This window comes from Carettochelys insculpta, chromosome 9, assembly GCF_033958435.1.
Source record: "Carettochelys insculpta isolate YL-2023 chromosome 9, ASM3395843v1, whole genome shotgun sequence".
Lineage (NCBI taxonomy): Eukaryota > Metazoa > Chordata > Testudines > Carettochelyidae > Carettochelys > Carettochelys insculpta.
In genome coordinates, this window is record NC_134145.1 from 56,568,617 (window position 1) to 56,586,502 (window position 17,886).

General features: G+C 43.1%; 1 protein-coding gene across 2 annotated transcripts in view; it reads right to left on the reverse strand.

Annotated features, from left to right (window-relative positions):
- SMG7 (SMG7 nonsense mediated mRNA decay factor) overlaps positions 1–17,886 on the reverse strand; it is a 110,824-nt gene that overhangs the window by 15,413 nt on the left and 77,525 nt on the right. For both annotated transcript variants that reach the window (XM_075002525.1, XM_075002526.1), the window contains exons 11-15: positions 12,001–12,071; positions 11,586–11,646; positions 10,457–10,576; positions 9,428–9,860; positions 229–373 (exon numbers count right to left, since the gene is read on the reverse strand). In XM_075002525.1, the coding sequence (XP_074858626.1) occupies positions 229–373; positions 9,428–9,860; positions 10,457–10,576; positions 11,586–11,646; positions 12,001–12,071 (830 nt within the window). The remainder of the gene's footprint in view (positions 1–228; positions 374–9,427; positions 9,861–10,456; positions 10,577–11,585; positions 11,647–12,000; positions 12,072–17,886) is intronic.

Here is a 17,886-nt window from a genome sequence, read left to right on the forward strand (position 1 = left end):
TACAGTCATTATGGCATGGAACATAGTTCCAACATATAGTCTAACATCTCTTTTCAGTGCAACTTGAAGCTCTGGTTATTATGTTTTACATCAGGTCCATAACCTAAAATGATAATGTTATTGAAAAACTGTTGCTGCCTTGAGAGATGCTTCAATATATCTTTCATCACAGGATTTTCTATGCAGTCAGTATTAAGTGCTGGTCCCCATGAGAATCAGCTGATTTACCTGGTCGACTGGGAAGAGGAGGGAAGGCTCCTGGGTGATGAATGGGGATGAACTGGGAATTGCTTGCCTGGCTTGGAGTCTGAGTTACCGGAGTTTTTCTGGCTTCAGACACTGGAGTTTTCCTCATCTCAGTCTGAGATTTTACCTAGAAACAAAGGAAATCACACAAAAATAACAGACTTTTTGCAAGCCATTCACGTCATCTCTGTTCTCAAATGGAAGGCCCAGACTGCAATATATTCACTCTGTTCAGAAAGGCAGAAGAGAAGAATGGTCCACGTAGTTTGGGCATGAGGACTCAGATTCACAGTTTCCTGTGCAACCTTCTGCAAGTCACTCAGCAGTCTGTCTCTCAGTTCCTAGCGTGTAAAATAGGAATAGTACAGGCACTTCCTGAGTTACAACTTCATACAAACCAAAGCTCACTTGCAGCCTCTGGCAGGGCTGTCCTTCAGATTTATGGGGTCCTGCACAGTACTTTTAAACTGGTGTCCCTATGTGCAACTGCAGCCCAGAGGCAGGCGGGAGAAAGATGAGTTTTTAGAGATGTGATCTAATAATAATCAGCAGCACACTAACGAAATATTTTTAAAGCACATTTTAAATTAAGGTCCTGTAGACTAACACAGTAAATTCAGAAACGGACAGTATATACCCGGGTTGGCAAATGCCTGTTACATGGCTTCATTATCACTTGACTGGCTCTTTCACAGGTTCAAAGTTCTGCTCATAGGTCTGGCAGGCTTCTTCACTTTTGAGTTAACCAGATCCTCTCAGGAGGAAGCACAGCAAACTCATGAGTGGATTCGCTGATGCCCCAAATTTTCAGATGCCCTACGCAGCTGTGCTGCATATTCTGTATATGGGTAAGGATGGTCCTGGCCTTAGGGGAGTAGGCTAGAGGCACAGGTGGTGATGAACAGTGTTCCCTGGGTAGCAACCCTAAATAGATACATATATTTTAATAGAAACTTGCATTACTATATATTTCCCTGTATCTCGACAGGATTCATAGACACTTTGTATGAAATGCCATATTGTACCTAAGACTCCATTTTGAAGGATATGGTCTGCTGTATTAGCCTGTAAACCACTGTGTGCAGATGACTGTGTGAGAGATGTATCTGGAAGTGTGATGTGGATGTTTACTAAATTAGCCTATGGAGCCAGCCTGTCTGGACAAAGACCTGGTGGCTGAAGAACAATGGGAACTGGATTCTGCAGCAATGACCCACCTGGAAGAGATGAGTTACACAGAAATCTGGGCAGTGGGAAAGGATCAAACCCATCTACCATTGACTGGTGACTCATCGTGCCTGGGGCAGTGGGACAGAACCAAAACTATGGACTAAAAGCTATGGAAGATGTGTGCACCACCACAGAGCCGGGTTCTTCTCGCCTTGTCAACATCGGAGCATTGATCCGGACCAACAGAACCTGGCTCCAAACTCACATCTCAACAGAACCTGGCTCCACGCCCACATCTAATCCATCTGGCCAGTATATTAGAGTGAGCAGCTTTTGGTAACTATAAACCACCACATGAAGTACCTTATATGCATATACTGTGAGTATGCCACATTCCCAGTAAACACTGCATTCTTTCCTTATCCCTCTGAAAAGATCCTGTGTGCTTCTTAACACCTGTAAGATGAGCAGCTGGGCAGCCACACAGGAGAAATTCACGTGCCGCCCAGCTCATTAGCAGAGCATCCCAAGCACCCACAGCCAGCAGCACATATGTTTCTACTGATGGTGCACATCCACACATGCCTTGGTCCACAGAATTTATTCAGCCCATAGATGGAAAAAAATGAGAGGGAGCCCGGGTGATGAGCAGCACAAGTGCTGGCCGAAGGACTCCAGAGGAGCATCGGGCAATTTCACAGCCAGAGGCAGGAGAGAAGTGGTGCGGCAAAACCACAACTTCTTTCTAGCTGATGGCTGCACAGCCACCACCTGCTCCTTCAGAGCTCAGCTGCACCACTCACCGCCTCCTGGTGAGTGCATACTGCATGCAGCCTGCAGGGGGATAGTGGGGGTCAGTGCCCAGAGAATGCAGCTGGCAGCAGGAGCCAGCAGAGCCAGCCGGGGGGCGGGGAAATGTACATTTGTGTGTAGCTGGGGGATGACCAGAAGTCCCCTTCAGAACCTCCACCAACCTCTTCATACTCCTCTAATTAAACCCGCCTTTTTTCAAGCACCAGCACTCAAAGGAGAAATAGTTTTTATTGCTATTATAATCATTTTTCATTGCTATTATACAGTATTTCAGCTCTCTTATGGCTTAAATAGGCTTTTGTGGACTAGCCTGGGAATCTAACTACCCTTTAAGACATTATTTCTATGGGAAAGTATGTTCCAAGTTCCAGACAACTGACCTGCAAACGAACTTTTGGAACACAACCTATTCCTAAGTTGGGGATTTCCTGTATTTCCCCATTCCAGATTGCATTTGTTCGTGTACATTGTGAACAAAAGTGGCAATGAGACCTCTCCCAGTGTACTGCTCCAGGCTAAACAATGCAGTATTTATGCAAGGCCCTACAATCTATGCGGCACATTTGACCCAAATTCTTTAAAAGATCCCTCAAGTGATGGTGCAAGCCTCCCTAGCTGAACCCCAGTTCTCTTCCACTCCATACTCAGCCCTATTCAGCACAGTAGCTTCTTTTATTTGATGCTAAATTTAATTCTACTCTGCCTCCACATTTTCAGGTAGTCAAAGGTTCTGTACTGCATAATGAATATTTAGATTTGGGGAAACAATTATGTAGCAGATTCAAAGAATTATGCAAGAAACTAAGACAGAAAAATGACTTTACACAGAGTGCTGGTCAGGCCTCTCACTTCCTCATTCTCATGCAATACGAAGTTGCATTGTTTCCAGTGCTACCCAATACAGGCACAGAGGTAAGAGCCCTTCATAAATCATAAGGCTGTAAAACAAGGGCCTAAAGGATTCAAGACTGTACCACAATTAGCTTTCTATAACTAAGGCCTACGCCTATAATGTTGATGTCTGTAGTTACCAGGTAAGTTGCCTTTAATTGACCTTAAGTAACAAGGTATTACAGTGAGTCTGTGCTCACGAAAGCTCATGCTCAAAGCTTTTCTGTTAGTCTATAAGGTGCCACAGGACCCTTCGTTGCTGTTAGTAAAGAAGAGTGGTATGTGATGGGAAAAGGCAAAGTGAGGTACCACAAAAGTAGGAATTTTAGGGAAATTTAATTTAGGGCTGTCAAGTGATTAAAAAATTAATCACAATTAGTTGAACTGTTAAACAATAACAGAAAGTCATTTATTTAACTATTTTTAGATATTTTACATGCCAAAGGTAGAAAACACAACGTCTATCACAGCGCCAGGGGAATGCCTATTGCCACTTTCAGGACATTTTAAACAAAAAGTGGGCAGCATTACCTCCTGCAAATGTAAACAAACAAACTTGTATATTTAAGCAGCAGGACTGAGTGGACCTGTGGGCTCCAAAATTTTACATCGTTCTGTTCTTAAGTGCAGTTTATGTAACAAAAAAATCATCTACATTTGTAGAGAACCTTCACAATAGAGATTGCACTACAGTACTTCAAGTATCGGAGGGGTAGCCGTGTTAGTCTGGATCTGTAACAGCAACGAAGGGTCCTGTGGCACCTTATAGACTAACAGAAAAGTTTTGAGCATGAGCTTTCGTGAGCACAGACTCACTTCATCAGATGCTGGTCTTGGAAATCTGCAGGGCCAGGTATAAATAAGCCAAAGCAATATACCTGGCCCTGCAGATTTCCAAGACCAGCATCTGATGAAGTGAGTCTGTGCTCACGAAAGCTCATGCTCAAAACTTTTCTGTTAGTCTATAAGGTGCCACAGGATCCTTTGTTGATGTTACAGTACTTCAGTGAGGTGTACTGCAAAATGCTATTTCTTTTATCATTTTTTCAGTGCAAATGTTTGCAATCAAAAATAATAAAGTAAGCGCTATACACTTTGTGTTCTGTATTGTAACGGAAATCAGCGTATTCAAAAACCTAGAAAAACTTCCAAAATATTGAATACATTTCAATTTGCATTCTGTTTAACAGTAAAATTAATCATGATAAATAAGTTTTAATTTCAAGTTAATTGTCTGAGTTTAACTGCAATTTATCAATCGGCCTAAGAGGATATCGATCTTAGCCAAAATGAACACGTATTTAATTGCAAATGTACTATGGGAAATAAAGAATAACTGAGTGATTGAACATAAGGGCTCCAATTTTATTGAGGTTGGATGTATCTAAGATACATAGGGAATCAGTCCATGAGGGAAAAAGTTAAAAACCATCACTGACCATGGTGTAAGACATGGTAGGTTTTAGCAGAACACCCTGCAGATGTTAAGACCAGTGTTCCCTCTAATTTTTTACATTTGGGGCAGAATAAATTCTGTGCGCGCGCTAAGGCATGCATGGATATGCACCACAGATAGAAACACATGTTAGTCACTGTGGATGGCTGTAGGTGCTCTACCAATCAGCTGGGTGACATGTGAATCTCTCCTGACCAGCCACTCAAGTGCTCAGCTCACCGGGAACACTGGTTAAGACCCAGTCTGAGGGCAGTAAGACACCTTGGATGCCTTTTCTTAACAACCAGATGCAGATCATCAGACCTGTTCTCAGGCTCCCCATAAGATTTGATACAAACACACAACTGCTAGCCATACTGCATTGACTCTACATCCCCTGCAATCTTGTTTAAATAAATACATTTTATAGTTTTACTACTCAGAAAAGAGTTTTATTTTTGTATGCCAAGTTCCTCATTCTACAGGTAACTAGTACCGTGCCTGATTTGGAAACAAGTTATTGTGTAGTATCAATATGAAAATAAGTTCCCCTTTAACAATTAGGTAATAAGAACATTTGCAAATCCGCGAAGTATTTTCCATTAAATTACAATTAAAATGTTCAAGTTTTCCTAAAGTTCTGAAGTGGACGCACAGAAAAGAGTATCCTGTTTTATTTGTGTGTTAAAATAGGCTTTCAAGGCTCTCTCAAAATAGATTTCTGCTGATTGCAGGACCGATAATCTTATTAGTTTTTTAAAAATCTAAATCAGATTTTGTCATCAATTTTTAATCTTCTTACCATAACAGTCTTAACTAGCTGAAGTGGTAGTTTCTATTTGTTTCCTAGATAGCAGAAATCTTACACAGAAAAAAATCTCAAAAAATTCACACTTAAATCACTTATGCTGATGATATGAAGATGCATAAGCTCACGACCACAAAACTTGTAAACCACATATCTGCAGTCAACTTCACCTTCCAATATACGAAATTTCCACTAGTAAAGAAAGATGAACAATTTTCACTAGGTTATACTCCTGGGTTTGAAATCAAACTTGCTCTTAAGTAATTTACAAAGTTAAAAGCTTTGTTAAAAAAAAAAAAAGTTACTTTTTCAGCTAAGTGACAAAGATTGTCAGAGAAAAATTAAATACAATCTTAGTCCCGGATACTGTAAACATTCATACACATGCTTAAAACTTTACGCACAAAAAGCCCCATTGAAATAATTATTTATCATAAACACATTTTTTTTCCTTTGGAAATCACCTTTGTAATATGACTAGAAGATTTACCCAGAATTGCTCAGGTCCTTCAGTGTGCTCCCTTCAGGGTGTGTGAGGGTGGGGTTGGGCACAGGAGTCAGGGCAGAGGGCTCAGTGCGGGTAAGCAGCGGCTCAGGGCAGGGGACTGTTATGGGGTGTGTATGTGCAGAAGCCAGGGGGTTTGAGAGGTGGCTGCCCAGGGACTGGCTGCAGCAGGGGCTGCACTAGCTGGGGGGCAAGCAGGCAACTTCCCTCCACCCGATCATCCCAAAGGGGTTCCAGCTGGTGAAATGAGGTTGGGGGAAAAGGGCAGGGCACACTGTGGAGGTTGATGGCCCATATTTCCAAAAAAAAGGAAGCACCTCATTACAGAAATTCCTGCGTCCAGGCCTGTATAACCTGTAACTTAGGCTTCTTCCCCTTGTACTGCTCTAGTTTGCAAAGGAGATGGAATGCTGCCTGAACATAAGGCTTAGCTGGGTCTATACCCCACTGCTGCCCGGAGAGCTGTCTGCAGCCAGTAATCTGGTGAATATTCAAAATCGCAAGTGTCCAAACTGCTCTGGGAAGCACAATATACTTCCATAGTTTCTCCCAAATGCCATATAGCCACTTATTATCAGGAATAAAATGACATTAGATTCTACCCAGAGAACATGGTCAATTCAGTAGCTAATATAAACATATTATACTTTTTTTCCTGGTTGCCCCAGTGAGAGTTACCAACTAGCTTCTCTTCCACTTATAGTTGGGTACAAAGGTCAAATTTAGAAGTGACTCACAAGGCGGTCTACATTAGATGCCATTTAATAGCAATCCCAGTGTTAGTAACTTCCAGTTAATGCTCCCCAGAAAATTGTTGCCAATTCCATTCTCATTAACATCAATGTTAATGGCATTCAGATACTGGCAACAGGACACTGCTTATTATGATGCGCACACCCACCCACCCCTTATTTTAAAGAAAGGCCCCACCGTGGGCAGACTTGCAAGGTTATAGCCAGGAAAGGAAGTGGGGGAACAAGCCTTCCCTGCTTGCAGCATCACAAACCAACCTGCTATAGGCACTCAGCCCATCCCAGTGCTTCATTCTGGGGCTGCAACCCAGCAGTCAGCTCTGTACAGATGGAGTGCACAGGTGGTAAGGGGCTGTGGCTGGGTAGAGAGGGCTGTGGGCAGGCCAGCAGCAGGGAGGGGAACTGTATCCCAGATGTCAGGCTGGCATAGTAGCTCTCTCCATGTCCTGCCACGGGACTGCAGAGCAGGAAAAAAGCACTGTGATGTGCTGAGCCCCAACCCTTGAAGAGTGTGTAAGGAGAGATATGGGTCTCCAGCAATTCTGTTCCCCATAGAAGGCACCAACATCCAGACTGCAGCAACCCTGGCAGTCAGGTATGCACAGCTACATCCAGAAAAGGCACGTCCCAGTGCTTTCCTCCCTGGCTCCTGTCTTGTAAATCTGTCTTCTGCTTATCAGCAAGTTTTCAATAACAGCAACATTTTGTTGGCAAATGAAAGGTTGCTCATAAGCACAATCTACTATACCACTAAAGCAAACTCCTCACAAGCCTTTACTTGATGACTACACCCCTCTTTTCTGAACTTTCCAAACTAGTTACTGAGTGAGGCGAGGAAGCTAAAAAACTCATACACAGAGGACTGGAAGAGGATGCAAGTTAAGGCACTGCAACCTTCCTTCCTACATTAACCAATTCCTTCTGGGAAAGCCTCCGCAAACTGACCAGCTTTGCAGAGTGATCTCAAGTCAAACTCAAGCTGTCAGACCTAGTAAGTGAAGGAAGTCTAAACTCTTTCCCTGACACTGAGTACATTGTGCTTCCACAGCCCCTACAGCAATCTGCGCCCTCGCAGCTCATGACCCCTGTCAGACTTTCAAATGTATGTAATTTCAACCGTCAACCAAGGATTGAACAGAGACTGGGAGTGGGCGGCCAAATACAAAGCTTCTTGATGTTCACACCTCCACATTAGCTACTGATAATGGGCCACTTGCTCCCTGACTGAACTGACCTGGTTGCTCCTCTCTTGATGTTCACAACTCCACATCAACTGCTGATAATGGGCCACATCCTCCCAACTGAACTGACCTTGCCAGCTCTGGGCCTCCTCTTGATCAGGACTCCCTCCTTTTCATGAGTCTATAAATTTAGATGCCCCTCACACCTCCACTCACACATCTGACAAAGCAGGTCTTTGCCCACAAAAGCGTATGCTCCAAAATTTATGTTGGTCTATAAAGGTGCCACAGGACTCTCCCTTGTTTCTGAAGATAAAGACTAACTTGGCTACCCCTCTGATAACTTAAGTGGAGTGTTGAGGAGACAACCAGTCTATAAAACTCTTAATATTAATACTGTAATGGTAACACAGATCTGCCACTATACTACATTCTGTGTTAAGAGTACGGATGAATGTTCAAGACAATCCTAAGAAGAGCATGAGCAGGTGAGAGTTCCTCTCAAAGAAAATAAATTGAGTCACAGCAGAGTAAGGCCATCAATCATTGAAAAAGGGAGGTTTATCATCACAGATACTGTAGCTAAGGCAGCTGACGGGCCTGAAGGTCAGTAATGTCTGACCTATGCAAGCAGAGAACACTAACCAACATAGCCAAAATAGTAACAGAGAGGAAGCCGTGCTAGTCTATACACTATCAAAACAAAAAGCAGTCAAGTAGCACTTTAAAGACTAGCAAAATAGTTTATTAGGTGAGCTTTCGTGGGACATACCCAGTTCTGTGGTCAGAAGTGGGTCTGTCCCACGAAAGCTCACCTAATAAACTATTTTGCTAGTCTTTAAAGTGCTACTTGACTGCTTTTTGTTTTGATGGCCAAAATAGCGTTTGCTATATCCAACTTTAAAGTAAGACTAATAGGTCCATAAACGCTGAAAACTTTAGATAGTATCAAATCTGCTTCAGCCCTTCCTTCCCATTCCCATATTGTAGACACATGCAGGTACATACTCACTTCTCGGCATCTGGAGTGATTTTTCCTAGATTCCTGGGACATTAAAACATAATGGTTCTCTACAAATGGGTGGTACTAAAACTGGTACAGAGAGTTCAGGATTGAGTCCACTAACGACCCCTCACAAAAAATGCTCATTTACAAGGAAAAGGTGGTTTATCAATCCTCAGATTTACAACAACCTGATATCTGAAAGTCAAACTTTGTTAGCTAGCTCATGAACCACCCCAGTACAATTCTACAAGTCCATTTCTTTGCTCTTGTAGAGCTGTGCAACCCTTTGGTCTTGCATCCAGTTAAGAGGCAGCAGAACAGAATTCAGTTTATGCTCAGTTCTGCAAGTTATGTAGTGCGAACAGAAACCCTTTTGCATACTGAGGAGGAGCTGATCTATCAAGCCAGAACTGCAATTTAAGGTACAGAACATAGTAACTCCCTCTCCCAAGAGTTAACTTGTAAGGAAATGCCAAGAATCACTTATATCTGGTTTCTAAATTAGGCCTCATGCTGTTTTTTAATTATTAAAAATTTTCAGATCAGTAGCAACTAGGGCCTGAACAGGACTCCTCTGCGTTTGATGCTGGCCATACATTGCCACACTCTGAATGCCTTACCTGCACTGCCACATTCTGCTTTCCTGCCTCTTGCATCTTCTCCAAGCTGCACTTCTTGGTTTCATTCTTTCTTTTGTTGTTGTCTTTCTTTACATCACTTTTAGTGGCTGTGATTCCTTTGCAATAGTCCCTTCTTTCCCTTCCCACATCTTTAGGTGGATAGATTCGCCCTGGCTCTCGGTTTGCCTCTCGTGGTTTAATGTTCTCTTTGAATGTGACCATTGGTTTCTCCCCAGTGTCACAGTTGCTAAGATTTCTGCCAGTCGACAGAACTGATTTGAGTCCTGGGCTTCCATCTGTAGGCAGTGGCTCTGAAATAGATGTTTCCTGAAGGATGAGGCTCTCTTTGGCTTCACTAGTGTCCTCTAGTAACAATTCTGGGATTTCTGTCAAAAACAACAGTTTTCCTACTTCATTTTCACACTGAATCAGCCTAAAAGAGAGGAAAAGGTACTGAATAGCACATAGTTGTTATTTTAGTGGCATAAACCACCTTCATAGGACAGAATGGCATGACACGTGACAGGCAGGAAGCCAACACACAGCACACTAGCCCACCAGCCTCACTACAAACCCGTGGCACAAATTACAATATATCATCCAGAAATATGGCCATCTTCAGTGCGTGCACATCCACCACCATTGCCCAGTCACTACAACCGCACAGATGGCTACCAGCATGATTTAATTGCACTGCAATAGTACTCAGAGGCCACATTGTACCAGATGCTTTACCACCATGGAGGAAGATAAAATCCTTACCCCAAACAGGTGAATCTAAGAATCCGTGCACTGCTCCTCGAGTTACAAGCTACACGAATGGCCAACAGCAACATGCATGCGCACATTTCTGACATGACCACAGTATAAAACATTTACTTACATACGTAGTGTTCTACGTCTCACGAACAACATACCAACATTTTCACTCAAACTGTTAATCTCTGACACCTGCCGTTCCTTCTGTAAGGATTAGGAGTAATAATACATAACGCACAAGTGAGACAGCACCAGCAACTGCACAGATACCTTGGCTGGTTGTCAGCAATCCATTTTCCTGTGAAGATCAGTCGTTGCTGCCGTATCCTTCGCTGCTGCCCTTCTTTGTCTCCCGTAATCCCCTGGTGACCTTTGGAGAAATCCAAGTTCCTAATGTTGACGTAAACAGAGTGAAAAATAAAATTAGTTTCAGATGCCTCTTACCATAAAGGCAAAAGGAGGCTTTCAAAAAGGACCATGAATTGTACAGAAAGTTTATTCCAGGTTTCACTTCCAGCATGGTTTAATAACCTTATTTGGATTACATTTTCAAATTATATTACTTCATGAAAGAAGGCCTACAATTTAGCAAGAAAATTAGTGACATCAAGTTCTTTATGACATGACAAAAGGGTTCAGGATATTAAAAAAATACCCTCATTAATTAAGACAAGACCACACGCATAAAGGTTAACAGTAAGCAAATGGATTTAATAATTTTTCACAAAGTGTTTAATTTGTTTAATGAGTCTCTCCCCTACTAGCCATCTCCTTCTTGCTCTTGTAGTGAGGTCATAATTCTGCTAGAAGTCTGATGCTATGGAAATTATTCAGATGTCAAGTATAAAACTAGTTTGCTAAAGGACCGGAAGGAAAAACAGCTTAGGCTCAGAGGCAGAAAATTCCAAAACAACTTCAACAGCAACGAAGGAAATGTAAGGGACAATTAGTTTTATTTTATTTATTTATTTATTTATTCAATAAATAATTATATTCCTTTCCAAGTTCTCAGTGTGAGCTCTCCTTTAAGGTCACTATTGATTACTAAGTTGTGTTGAAGGCTATTGAAGGAAAAATAAATTAGTAAATTAAAAATTGAAACTGGAAACCAGAACATCCATATTACAAGTTTTAGTGTGTTTTAGATACCAATGTGTTAAAAAATATGAAAATTTTCCCTTCCTCAGAAATCTTACTCCTATACTGGGCAGACTCCAGGCACGGAATCCTGCATGCAGACTCCTTTTTACTATTAAAATTGTTTGCAAGGAGACCTGCATTCATCTAGACTAGCTCTGAAAATAGGTTTGTGCAGAATGTCAGTATCTCCCTACCACAAAGCCTTCACCTCAGTACTTTACCACCAGTACAAGTAAAGCATCCTTCAGCTGCCACCTACCTGAATGAGGGTCTCAGAGCCAAGAATCCCTGTAACTCAAACTCCTCTGGAAGTGGGGTAACTGGCGAACATATGAGAAAGAGTATCAGTAAACAAGGAATATGTTGTACCAGTAAAGTTATGGCTACCCAGTCAAACACATATAGTACAACTCTCACTACTATATAAATGCTGTACTGCCCAGGCTGTGGAACCTATAGGAAGTGAAGGACAGATGCGATGAAATACAATATGCTCAGCACAGCAAAGAGCAATTTGTAAAATATTCACTTTCCAAATTCACTAATAGTGGAAGATGTTTTATTCCACCTTCATATCCATCCATGATACTCCAAACCAACAGTGCTACAGTCACCTCCTCCTCCCTCCCTGCCCCCTTGCCTTTTCACAGAACATAGTCTAGAACCATCGTTACCATTAGTGCTGGAAAGATCTTCCTCGTGGGGCTGGAAGCTGTTCAGCAGAGAAATCAGCCATGGCCAAATACTACAAATCAAAAGAAGAGTTTCCACTCGTCAGGCGTCACTGAACAGAAATTCTACTCAAGATACTAATTAAATATAGAGACCTATGACAAAGCTGAAGGCCAAGTCAGCCCAACTGCTTCCAAGAACGTATGAAGCTATCAAGGTTTTTGGCATCCCTCCCTTACCACAACTAGCCAGGAACCCCTTATTCTCCTGAACAAATAACTTCTTTAGCAATGAAAAATATATTCTCTCGATGTTGTCAAGGGTAGACAGCATTTTCCAAGCACCTCAGAATTCTTTCAAAAAGCAATCAAAGATAAACACAGAAACCAGTTTCCTATCACCAAATTTAGGAAGTACGGCAGGTGCATTTACCAGCTGAAGAAAGAGAAAAACCACGGGCGTCACTTATATTAAACTAGGGATATAAGTTCACAGTATTTGCTTGTAGTTCATACTTCCAATTCGAAGATGATTCTCCTCAAGAGAACAGATCTGAAAATCAGGCCAATGACCAACTTCTTCTGTAAAATACGATTAGAGTTGGGCAGACTCGTTACTTCTAAAAACCTTGCAACAATTTTGTAATTCTGGAAGCAGACGTTGGAATACTAGGAAATTGTAAATTCTGGTTGCAGTTAAATTAAACACTAAATTACCTTCACTCATGTCCCGCTAAAGTTGGTGTTTCCTATGCAATGACAAGAAATACTTTGTATAGTCCCCACTGTTTCAGTTTCAAAACCCAGGACTACTCGGCAGGGCATGTGTAAAGTAAGAGAATTGTTTGAGAACGTAATAAAGTACTCAGATTTTATGACAGAGGGGGCACAAGTGGATACGTTTGTGGATAGTCAGATCTTATTTCAATCAAAAGGAAAATAAAAATGTAGCGAGGTACACAGGTTTAGGGGCCATGGCAACAGTGAGATGGAAGGGATGAACTGGTTCAGCACTCTACAGTATGCCTTTCATCTCTAGGGCCCTGCTATTGCAGACTTTTTAAATGAGAGCATAAATTGGTAAACTTTCAAATGTGAACACGTCTAGACAGACTGAAACAGCTTGAATACAGATGTAAAAATACACTTTAGTGAGTATCAAAACAAAATCAGTCATGTAGCACTTTAAAGACTAACAAAATAAATATTAGGTGATGAGCTTTCATGGGACAGACCCACTTCTTCAGATCATAGCTATACCGGAACAGACTCGAAACAAAGCACAGCTGTCCAAAAATTGTCATCAAAGTTGACGAATCAGAAAAGCAGAGGAGTGGCAGGATGGGGGCGTGCGGTGGGGAAGTTAAAAGTCAGATAACAAAGTATGTAAAAGAGTCCTTATAATAGGCCAGGTACTTGCTGTCCCTGTTCAAACCATGTTAATGTGTCCAATTTGAAAATAAATTACAGTTCTGAGCATAAAGTTCCTTTTCAGTAAAGCACAGACTTTCAGGTCATTAACAGAATGGCCCACTCCACTGAAGTGCTGGCTGACAGGCTTGTGTGTTTGGGGTGCTCCATTACCTCAATAGCACATTAACAGTTAATCAACAGGCTTAAATCATCTACTGAAAGCCATTCTGATCTTTGTTTTGAAAGCACATTCAAGTAATTTAAGATTGCTACATGAGCTTGAAGGGAGCACAGTACTACTGTACAATCCCCAACCCTCCAAGCTGACTCATGGCGAGAGATGTAAGCATACAGTAGTGGCAGGGAGGGAAGAAGTTGCAGAAAAGTTTGATGCGTTAAGACACAGGCGTATTCCAGAAGAAGGAGTTCTGGTAGGGTCGGTGGCTAAACAAATGGCTTACGTTAGACTGCTTTTGTGCTACAGGTTGAACCTCTCCACATTCAGAGCTCTCTCATCCAGCAAACTCTAATCTGGCATGATAGTAGTTAGCTGGGTGACCATTTATTATGGGTGTGGCCAAGTTTCCCAGGGTCACAAAGTTTGTTTACAGTCACCAGTCCTGGCTCTGAGTATTGGGAATAACATCAAATTTGTTAAATCTGAAATTTTAAACACTAGATTTTACTAAGTCAAAGTTGTGTGTCCTGACCAGCTCAGAAATTCGATTTAGTGTGTCGTCATATGGTTGCCTGAATCCAACTGCGGTAGCAGCGTACTGTGGGCACCCATCCCACAGTTCCTATAGCCCCACTGCATTTTGGGATTTTGTGTTGGTGTCTTCTGTGAAAAAAGGTGCCTCAAGTGGTTCTGTGTTTCTGATGTCATCACCCCAGAATGCATTTTCCTCACTTCCCTTTCCAGGTGGGGAATAAAAAGGCATTTTCAAGCGTTTTTCATCTTGATTGGCAACCGCCATTAAAAAACACTAAAATGGATCCTGATACCCTTCTAAATTTGATGCAGTGTTTTGTGCCCAGTTCCCGCACCACGATTCAGTATCTTCTGAACATAATGCCCATGCAGAATAAGCTCATTGTTTCTGGGGTCACTGACAGATATGAATCTCTGGAGAGAAGAACCGCAGCTTCTGGCAGCACTGGAGTCACTGTACAGTGTGGGCTGGAGCTGTCCAGCGTGGGTTCTGGACTTGCGAAACCTGCAGACTGGTGGGATTGCAGTGTTTTGTGGTCATAGGACGACCAGCAGTGGCTGTAAAACTTCTGCATGCATAAGGACACTTTCAAGGAACTTTGTGAACTGCTGTCTCCCACCCTGAAGCACAGCAGTACCAGAATGAGAACCTGCTTTCACAGCTGAGAAGCACGTGGCAATAGCTCTTTGGAAGTTTGCAACGCCAGAGAGCTACTGGTCAGTGGGAAATCAGTTTGGAGTAGGGAAATCTACACTGGGTGCTGCTGTCATACAGGTAACTAAGGTGATCAATATGCTTCTCCTGTGGAAGACAGTGACCCTGGGGAAAGCGCAGGAGATAGGGAACCCCATGGCAGCAAATCTGTCCACTAACTTTGGTGGGAGGGAACATATATCCCCATCCTGACACCCAGCCAGCAAGCCTCAGGGTACATTAACCGCAAGATTACTTTTCTACGGTGTTGTGGGAGTTGGTAAAACAACCTTTGTGATCCACCGACAATGTGTGGCGGTCAGGAAGGACGCATGATGTGCAAATCTTTAGGAATTCTGGTCTGTTTAAAAGGCTCCAGCGTGGTAGTTTCTTCCCGGACCAGAAAATAAACATTGAGGATGTGGAAATGCCAATAGTATTTTGGGTGACCCTGCTTACCACTTGGTTCCCTTGCCTCAGGAAGCCATACACAGGCGCCCTGGACTCCAGTAAGCAGCTCTTTAACTACAGGCTGAGCTGGTGCAGGTGGTGGTAGAATGTGCCTTTGGCCATTTAAAAGCCAGGTTTAGGAGCATTCTGACCCACTTAGATCTCAATGGAAAAAAACATTAACCTTGTCATTGGCAAGATGGGGTGAGGGGGGAAGTTTCATCCCTGGGTGGGAGGCTGAAACAGATCGTGGCAAGAACTTATCAGCAACTGATGCCAAGAGAAAAAACAGGAAAGCCCAGAAAGAGGCACTGAAATTCATGGATGCCTTGAAAACCAAGCTTGTGCATGAGTGTGAAAAGGGTGTGAACTGGCATCTTCCCCCCTGCACAAACATGCTGTTTCCTTGCCCTTCATGGAACTCCCCTCATCAACTGTGAGACAACCAACCACCACCCACCCAACCCCAAAGAACGTTAACCAATAAACAGAATTCTTTTTACATGAAAGAATGTTTTATTTAGGGGTTACGTGAAGAGTTGGGGGTATAGGGAAAGAAAGGGTCATATATGTCACAGTTAGTCAAAGGTTAGCCTTCTAGTGGGTGTTGATTTTGTGGGGCTATGAGCCAAGGTTCTCTGTCCTTCCCCCCAACATTCTGGGTCCCCAACAAGAGGAAGGTGCCAGATGTGTGGAGGAGATATGATGGGGGGCGGGGGGGACGGACTTTGACTGGATGGGGGATGCAGATCCAGGAGCAGGGGAGTAGGCTGACTGGGTTGAGCGAGGTCTCAAGTGATGGTCCCTGGAGTGGCTCAAGGATGCAGTGCCCAGTCCAAGGGAGGAGAATAAATGGGTAAGGGTTCCATGTATCAGTGGTGGCTGAAGTAGCCTGAGGATGCTGTGCCTCTAAAAGGGGAAGGTAATGTGTACAGACAAAAGGGCACGTAACGGGGCATTTGGTGTTTGTGTGTGTATGTGCGCGTGTGCATGATTACCTGACTTTTTTTTTTTTTAATCAAGCACAGCTTCAATTAATGCAAAGTCGCTGATTGTGATTTCTCTATCAGCAAATTAATTACTTCGGTCTGCTTGCCCCTAAAGGATGTGAATGAGTCATGCATTCGTTCTTGAGAGTCAATTTTTTTCCTCCTGTCACAGAGCTCAGTTTTCTCCTTTGTAACTACATGAAAATAATTATCCAACAATTCATTCTGGATCTTCTTCTTCCACATCGGATGCAGCCCCTTATCTGCTGAACTGGGTCCTTCATCTTTTTCCAGGGTCGTTCACTGATAAAAACAAATTTAGAAATATTAAAAATTAAAAATAGCAACATTTTTATTTTTATGTGACACAATGACTATAGCGACAGAAAGAATGTATGGCTGCCTCTATGGAAGACCATATTGCAACTACAAGGTCACTCTGGTTACTCTTAAGACTGAAGAATGCATGATTTCAAGCAGAACAATTTCAGCTATTCTACAGTACAGGTTTACCCTCGGTACTATGGCAAGCTATCCTAGGTTCATGGGGGGAAAAAAATTCATAAAGCACTGCCTGTGGGGGTGGCGTGTCCCAGGGACACCAGACAGTGGGGGAGTGGGTGGCTGCATCATGGCATTCTTAAAGCACACTGTCCTCAGAGGCAATAGCGGTTGCCTTAAGCGTATGCTGCTTCAAGCAGTGCCTGGAATCTAATGTGGCTGCTCCAGGAGTTTTTTTTTTAAATCATTAAAAGTCACTGGTGGCATGCACAAGAACCATGGGAAGGGTCCTATCACCCACCAGCCCTGCATGGGGGTGGGCAGAGAAGCTCTTGCGTGTGATTGCCTGATGGCCCGTGGAGTTGGGGAGGAAGGGGTATTGGCGGCATTGCCTGGACAGCTTGCTGCTTGAAGCAACATCTGGATTTTAAATTCTAAAGCAGCTGCTCCAGAAGTTAAAAAATCATTAAAACTCACTGGGGACACATCATATCCATGGGAAGGTCTGATCACTTGCCGGCCCTGAAGGGGGGCGTGGGAGCTGCCACATGTGCAATCACCCACCTGTCCGCCCTGGATTTTTGAAGTGGCTGCACCAAGAGAAGCACAAATATTGCTCTGCATTGGGTAAGTGCCAAGCAAAAACTCATTAGTGACTCACAAAACTTCCCATGCATTCTACATGGCCAAACGCGACATCAGCCTCACCACACAAACAAAAAGGGATAAGGAAAGATTGCTTGTTCTATCCAGCTACCATGTTGGAAAATTTGCAAGAATGCTCTGTGGGGCCATGATTCTGGATCACTTACTAGTGGCTTGGCATGGTAGGATGTCTTACCGCGGAAGCTGGAATTAGTCAGGTCTCCCCAAAAATCTCATGAGGAGAATCCACAAGTGCCTAAGACCTTTGTCCAAGCAGGATCAACACTCCATCCCCAGGCATATTAACAAGCTGTTCTAAAGTAAAGGGGCCTTGGTCCCCCACTCCATGATTGCAACATACAGTAGAAGAAAAGCCCACTTACCAGAAGTTCCCTCTGCAGGATCCAGGTTGGCCTCTGAAGCTGCCTCCTTAAGGGGACGGGATCCACTGGCTCCAGCTTGATAAACAGCTCCTGGCTTTCAGG